The 8508-nt window shown below is 32.6% G+C and overlaps 1 protein-coding gene across 3 annotated transcripts in view; it reads left to right on the forward strand.

Moving 5' to 3' along the window:
- Positions 1 to 4064: 4064 nt before the first annotated feature.
- The window catches only part of LOC106679293 (carbohydrate sulfotransferase 5), a 231098-nt gene continuing 226654 nt past the window's right edge, over positions 4065 to 8508 (forward strand). For 2 of the 3 annotated variants that reach the window (XM_067049206.1, XM_067049207.1), the window contains exon 1: positions 4065 to 4159. In XM_067049206.1, coding sequence (XP_066905307.1) covers positions 4137 to 4159 — 23 coding nt within the window. In that variant the 5' untranslated portion in view covers positions 4065 to 4136. The remainder of the gene's footprint in view (positions 4160 to 8508) is intronic. The other variant, XM_067049210.1, reaches the window with a different exon arrangement.

Raw genomic sequence — 8508 nt, forward strand, 5'->3', positions numbered from 1 at the left:
ATCTGATCTAAGTTAAATTGGAGTGTTACAGGCGTGTAGAGAAACTACCCATTGGTAGCACTCTAATGACATTTTACATTAGCTGGTCTCGTGGCTACATTAGCTGGCGCCTCGGAGGATTAGAAACTAGGGGGTTTGAGTGGTTAGGGTGTTTATAATAGAAGGAGTGATATCTGGTTCGGGCTAGATCGGTTACATAGGGAACATTAAGGTCTTTATGTATGATTTTATTTGTGACAAAGTAAAGAGCATTGAGGATTTTGGATCGTAAGTATGGGATACGAGAGGAATTCGAAGGTTTAGTGGAGCACCAAAGCTCAACTCCATATGTCCAGATTGGCCTTATTACAGTCATATCTCATTTTGTAATGTGTTGGAAGTTTAGACCGTTTGTCTAGTAAGTGCTGTAATAGTCGAAATCGTCGTGCAGTTTCCCGTATTTTCAGTTTTTTTTTGTCAATTCTTAGAATGTTTAAATTTGTTTTTCATCATTCAGCCCTGAAGTCATGCAAAGTGTGGCGAATGGTTGGTTAACAATAAGTAGCTCTATTTTTCTATTTTGATATCTTCATTGAACGCCACCCAGACTATCTTCCTACAATATAGTACTTTACGTTTTACAGAGGCTTACAGAGAAAGTTTTACTTATCCTTTTAAGGTACAGGCGCCCGATTTGGAATGATGTAGGTTCGATTCACCTTTATTTCTCGACGAATCCGAGAAGTGAATCTCGACGCTCCCACTTTTCCCAAATGTATCACATCGTCGCTTAAGCTTTGTCTCCTCATTACTTTTAAAATCACACAAAATATTTTTAAAAAAAATCATTCTGAGGCATCCCAACTACCATTTTTTAGAATGTCTATGTTTTTTTCTGGGTTCGAAAATCCTTGAATGAAGCATTTTGAAGTCTCATCAGTAGTTACCATGACCAATGCTTTATACATTTACTGGGCTTCCTTACTCCTTTAATTCATAAAAAGAATGAATAATGAACTGAGGTGATCGCAGGCTTCAAGAAAAAATTATCAGTCTTAACTGACGTTGATAAAAAGCAGAGATGGGCAAAAATTAGCTATAGTAGAAACTATTAGCTAAAGTTGCCATGGATACGGCCCTTATTCATGAATGAATCATTGATAAATAAATATCGTATCCATGGCAATTTTAGTTATTAGTTTCATAATTTTTCAACTCTAAAAACTAATGTACATAAATAAATGAACTTGTAAGAAGTAATTTATTATTGTAACTGTTTATTGTTGACTTTTTTAGTATGTGAAGACAGTGACCATCTTTTCACAGTAAATGATAATTTTATTATTTTTTTTCAATGCCAGTTTTTTCGATTAATAAATAAATTAATGAGAGAAAAACTTTTTTCAAAACCAGCAAAGATGTGCTTCCCAACTTCATGTGGCTGCTACACATCATACTTAATCAAATTTAATTAGACAATAATGTTTTATAATATTACAACATATAGGCATACCAAATAAAAAATATATAATAATAGTATATGACTTTTTTTTTTTTATTTATATAGTTGTTTGAGAGTGGTTTAGTTTCTTTTTAAAACAATGTTGATCTCTTTTCTCTCAACTTTATTCTTTTTTAACATCCGACGTTTCGACCTCTCAGGTCATTCTCAAGGATTCCTTATTCTTTCTTCATTCCTTTTTTTCCTTAAAATTCATTACTGCCGGCTAATTGCCTTTGTCCCAATAATTTCTTCTATTAAATTATTTCCTAAATTTAAAACTTTCAATAACCACTTTTATGTTCATTAACAAACCCCAAACAGAACCTACCTCAAGGTAAGGTAGGTTCTGTTTGGGGTTTGTTAATGAACATAAAAGTGGTTATTGAAAGTTTTAAATTTAGGAAATAATTTAATAGAAGAAATTATTGGGACAAAGGCAATTAGCCGGCAGTAATGAATTTTAAGGAAAAAAAGGAATGAAGAAAGAATAAGGAATCCTTGAGAATGACCTGAGAGGTCGAAACGTCGGATGTTAAAAAAGAATAAAATTGAGAGAAAAGAGATCAAAATTGTTTTAAAAAGATAGTATATGACTTTTTTTTTCATCGCTTCGGTTCTGTTACCTTTTTACAATTTTTCTTTATTATTTTTTTTTCAATACCTCTTTTTTTCCCTCTCTATCCATTCCTTTTTTTTTTTTTTTTTTTTTTTCATATTTTGTCTTTCAACCCAATGTGACTTTCCTCTTTTTTTTTTTCATTAAAACTGAAAACTGTACATTAATCGTTGTAAACTTGTGAACTGATATATTAGTAGTAGTTCGATGCTATGGACATTTCACATCGAACTGCTGCCGCTTACCTGTGTTGCTTATAAGGCAGGGGAAAGTGGAACTAAATTAATAAATATTGGCAAGCCAAAGTAAAAGTGGAATCCTGATTGTAAGACAAAGGCTGATAGATTACGGAGAAAAATATTCAAAATCTTCTCCATAATCCGTTACTACCCCTAAAAGATTAATATGAACAAATTCTATAATATATTATAAAGTGTTATAATATATAATATAATAAAAAAACCCTAAAATACAAAATCCAACTTATATTAATTTTAAATAAATGTTTGTATCCTTGGTCCCATCCTCTACACCGACTATACAGCTGACAACAACTCCTAACACTATCCTTACCACGTATGCTGATGACACATGTGTGCTCACAGTTAATAATAACCCTTTGATTGCATCCCAAACTCTCCAGTCCCATACTCGACACAACCTTCGAAAAATGGTGTCAAAATTGGAGGATAAAAGTAAATCCCTACAAATCCCACCAAATCACCTTTACTCTTAAGTTCAAGTTACTCTGTACTCTTACCTCGTCGTAAACTTGCCGACTGCCCTACAGTATACTTTAATAATGTGGCTCTTATCTCAGTAGATAGGTCAGCTACCTTGGACTACTCCTTGACAAACGACTAACCTGGAATCCTCACACAAGACTGTAAAGACAGGAAACTGCATGCAGATTCCGACTATTACAGCACTTACTAGACAAACGGTCTTAACTTCCAACACATTACAAAAGACTGATCTACATGACATAATAAGACCTATCTGGATCTGGACATCGAATTCCTTACAATCCAAAATCCTTAATGCTCCTAATTTGTCACAAAGAAAATCAGACCTTAATGTTCCTTAATGCTCCATATGTAACCGATCTAACCCGAACCAGATATCACTCCTTCCATTACAAACTCCCTAACCACCCAAAACCGACTAGTTTCTATTCATTTCTTCCTCTTCTATTCCTGATATTCTTCTGAGGCGCCTGAAAAAAAGATGACCACGAGACCATCTAATGCAAAACGTCATCAGAGTGCAACCAATGGATAGTTGCTTTACACGCCTGTTACATTCCATTTTAACTAAGATATTTACTAAATGTATTATGTAATATGCAGTTGTTTCAATAAAGATACTAAAAAAAATATATTCATTTTAAATAAATGTTGGGTTTTTCAGAATGTTATGTTATGGGCCCTATCTCTAGTCAGGAGTGTTTCCTATATACATATCTTCAAGTAACTTGGGCTCCCACTGGGCACTAAGTGAGGTTTTTTTTATGGCTTCCATTGAGGACGTCATAGCCCTGGAGTAGGAATGTCAAGAATTAATTGCTCGTGGCCACTTCTAAATGAATTCTGACTCACTCTGGTGGGATTCGACCCCACAACCTTCTGAACCAAGCACTCAGGAACTCATTCCCCCATGAATATTGAAATAAGTGAAACCATGATATTTAGGACGTTTTTGTTTGACAATATGAAAAAAAAAATATTGTCATCTCCTGTAACATATCTTTCGACAGAGCACTCTTCAGATGCTGCTTTGCTTCATTTCACTTCTGTTACGCAACAACTGGATATAATTCCATCCTCAGGACGACATTTGGATCTCAACTTGTTGCAACTTTCCATACGATCGGTTGGATAACGACTGGTTCGCCCTCCTCTCACGTGACGATAAGATTTCCGTTCACTGGCGTTGTGCAAAGCTTGGATTCCTGCTTTCGATGCAGCTTGACCGCAGTTTAAGCCTGGTTTGTGTTGAGAGAACAGGTTGCAGATATATGAAATTTTCGTAGCTTAGATGGACATTCCTGCTATATATGGGTGAGTTAGTCGATGTATAGTTAGTTCAATTATATTTAATCAAACTAAATATATTACTATTACTTTTGATTATAAATATCATATTAGCTCGAATACAGTTGGTTTTTTTTTTTTTTTTTCAAATTTCCTTTTTTTTTTATACCAGATCGGCCTGGGGGGTATTACATGGTTGATATAACTTATATTATATATATTTTTTTAACAGTTGAATATGAGGGGGTATAGTCATACAAATGACACCCCTAACTATATAAAATGTTCTTATTAAAAGAAAAAAATAATAATAAAATAAATAGATAAGAATAATGCTTCTTAATAAAAGAAGAAAGTAAAATTAATAACAAAAAATAATGATACTGGTATACTTAAATAAAACAAACAATTTGTCATCTAATAGTAAAAAGAAACAAGTTAATTTGAAAAAGGGAAGAGAGAAAATAAAATAAAATAATAATAATGAATAAATAAAATAAATAATAATAATATGTAAATAAAGGTAGTATGACTATGAATTAATTTTATATTTATTAATAATTTATAAAAGAATGTCCTGCAGCATTCTGGGCTTCAGTCTTCGGGTTAAGGTTGGGTTTCCCAGGTTGTAGGTCACTGCTCCTTTAACTGTCGGCAACTGAGAGTGGAAATTTATGAACCGTTTTCTGATATCATCCTAAATTTCCTTTCATAAAGTCTCAAGTTTACACTGCTAATGTGAGGTGTGCTTCACTTAGTCCGTGTATACAATTAACATTGCGTGTTACTATCACTATAATGACGGAATCAGCGAAACATTGAGTGATGAGCTGTTTCCCGGAGTTAAGCATTCGTGTTTTGGATCTTCCAATTGCATTCTAAAGATTTATTTATTTCGCTTAAAGCGTTGTTGCTCTTTTATATCGCTATAAGTTTTAATAATAAAAAAAAATATTACAGTAAAATAAAAGAGGGAACAGAAAATCAATATTAACCCAGATTAGCACATGTACAGTAAAATTAGATCGACTTTATATTCGGATTTTCGAAGAATGGTGTCGAAATTAGAGGATAAAAATAAATTCCTACAAATTCCATCAAATCACATTTACTCTTCGTCGTAAACCTGCCGACTGCCCTACAGTATACTTTAATAATGTGGCTCTTACCCCTGTAGAACAGATTCGTTATCTTGGACTACATCTTGACAAACGGTCTAAACTTCCAACTCATTAAAAAAGAATGATCTACATGACAATAATAAGGCCCATTTATACATATTGGGGCTTCACTAAACCTTCGAAATCCTCTCGTATCCAATTCTGACAATTCTAAATCCTTCGTAAAATCCTCAACGCTCCTTATTTTGTTACTAATAAAACCATCCATAAAGACCTAAATGTTCCTTATGTAACCGATCTAGCCCGAATCCGATATCATTCCTTCCATTATAAACTCCCTAACCACCTAAATCCACTATTTTCTAGCCTTGCTTCCTCTTTCATTCCTGGCAATCCTCCGAGGCGCCTGAAAAGAAGATGGCCTCGTGACCTTATATTGTATTATGGTTTTAGAGTTCTACTACTGGGTAGTTTCTCAACATGCTATCATATCATTATGATCTTACTTCAAATTTGCTTGTTGTATTTTATATACGGTTGTAAATATCAATAAATAAATTTTAAAAAAATACTGGGATTTGATCTTGGAAAATCTAAATACGATCAATCAAGGTGTTTTTGTCATTTTATAGTTTATTTTTTATTATTCTTTCATAACGTAAAACTATTTTCTTTTTCCAAATTCATATGTATTTTTTGGTTAATATAACAAAAAAGTACTTTGCAAGAAAGTACTCTTGAACCACAGCGTGCAAGGAGGTGATTCGTTCATGATCATGCTCAACCTCCAGATTGTTTCCCTATTGAGTGTACCTACATACTTATGAGGCTGGGTGGACTTCGGAAGGGCTGAACCCACAGGGCTGACTGCTACAGTGAAACAGAAAATAATTATCTTCACTCACTGAGCTACACTGCTCCCCTTACAAAGTACTGAACCTCTGAATGTAGCGGCACAGGTTTTCACCTTTTCAACTAAAAAGTTATGTGAAATTTATTATTATTTATTTATTATTATATACTAGTGAAAATGTGAAATATAGCACACTAGTTTTCTTCCATGTAACGGAACACACTCAATGTATATATACAACGTATATATATACATGTCTAACGTATCTTAACAATGTTATACATTATTTTCTTACCATACATTCTGGCTTTATCATCTAGATTTATGATTTTCATAAATAACATAACTCTTGTATGATTTATCATAAGTTGAGTTACCGATGAGGCAATATTTTATCATCTGTCTATCAGAGAAGTGATTTTCCATGAACGATATATCCAATCCTTATCTTCGGTTATTCAATGATAAATCTATTCGTAATTTATGAAAAAATATTCAATTATTCTTAAAATAGAAATCTTTGTGTGTTACATCAAAAGATTTTATTGAATGAGATTAAGTTGGCCAATTAATTCTTAGCTAAGTATTATTATCTTTTCTAAATGTATTTCCTTTATTATTTCTTCATCTAACACATCTTATAAATAAACTAAAAGTTGCAAATAGCTTTTTCACATATTTTTCATGGCAAACTAATTCAAATTTCGACCTTACCTTTTAGTGTTGTGGTATCGATAGCTATAAAGATTTCAAATTGTCCACTCTTTTATTTATTTAGACCCTTTTCTTTTTTTTTAATTATTTATTTAATGTAATTTACAACTGTACAAAATAATACAATAGATAAATATGTAATTATTGGAGAAGTTTGTCGGGGGGTGCGGTCAGCAAAGAACAACATAAATAAACAAAACCATATTTATTTGTTTTATGCAGATGTTTCGACCTGAGTTTCAGGTCTTCATCAGGGCTATAGAACAAAAGAGATAACAATAACATTTACAGAAACATACAATTGAAAAGGAATAGTATACAAAAAATTTAAAATTATACAAAATATTGAATTAATTCATAAATTATAAAAATTGATAACTGATAATTCAATAAAACAAAAATTTTTTATTGATTGATAATCGTGGAATTGGATGGTAGTAGATTGAAAACAGCGACAGATGAAATATAATATCATGTAGGTAAGAAGATATGTGTAATATAAGATATGCAAGTAGTGTCTAGAAAACTGAAAAAATAAATAAATAAATTGAATCTACATGTAATTCAGATATAAGCCACTCACTATTTTTCATTGTCTGTCATAGTGTTCAATTTGTAGATTCGATTTATTTATTCAGTTTTCTAGACACTACTTGCATATCTTATATTGGTGATTTCAGGTAAGGTGGATCCCCGATCTAGGTGAATTCCCAGGTATCTTACTGCCTTGCTTCCTCTTCCATTTCTGACAATCCACAGTGATACCTGAAAAGAAGATGACCTCGAGACCTTCTAATGTAGAAAATTATTAGAGTGATACCAATGAGTAGTATATTATAAACTTACATTAAATTTACTTGATGTATTTTTATGTAAATGCAGCAGTAATATGAATATATGTGTGCAAGGAAGACAGCTAGTCGAATTTGCCTAGTAAATGTTTTATTTTTATGTACGGATCTAGCTATGGAAAGAAATGATTTCTTCGATATATAAATAATTCTAGATCCGATATTGTGATGTGACAAAAACAAGGATTTCATCAGTTCTCTGCAATAATTATCACTTCTCCGTTCCAAAGCACCTATAATATTGATAACATGAGCGTCGAAAACTGACTTCATTATTGACGCAAATCCTTGATGGTACATATTGAGTGTGTTATCGAAGGCCGTCATACAAGAATAATCTCGACGATATCGTACGAACTAATTGCCCGATCCGAAAAGAACTCTTCTGGGTCAAGGAGAAACGCTAGGTTTCGTGATGGAGGATTATAAATTTTTAACGGGCGTTCGCTGGATGAACCGGAACGTTTTAGCTCTGACTGCTTTCGCTTTATCGGTGGCAATCATGAAACCGTTCCATGAATAAACAATCAACTCCTGAGGATTTTTCGGTGCATAGTTCAAACCCCTTTCGGTAGTTAACGAAATGATCGCATTTAACAGGCTCAAATCGTTCTGAATCGCTTCTAGTTACTGGCTTTGCCCTATATATCAGAAAACTACTGGCAGTAAACCTAATTTATTTTTACTTTAAATAGGAAGAACAGAGAAACATTTTATATAAAAATGCAGTGCCACCCGACTGCTATAAATGCAGCTTTCTAAATCTGGTTGGAAAATTGATTATTATTCTTATATTATACAGGCATAGAGGTTTTTTTTTTTTTTTTTTTTTTTTTT

Source organism: Halyomorpha halys, unplaced genomic scaffold (assembly GCF_000696795.3).
Source record: "Halyomorpha halys isolate HHAL.00 unplaced genomic scaffold, Hhal_1.1 Scaffold193.1, whole genome shotgun sequence".
Lineage (NCBI taxonomy): Eukaryota > Metazoa > Arthropoda > Insecta > Hemiptera > Pentatomidae > Halyomorpha > Halyomorpha halys.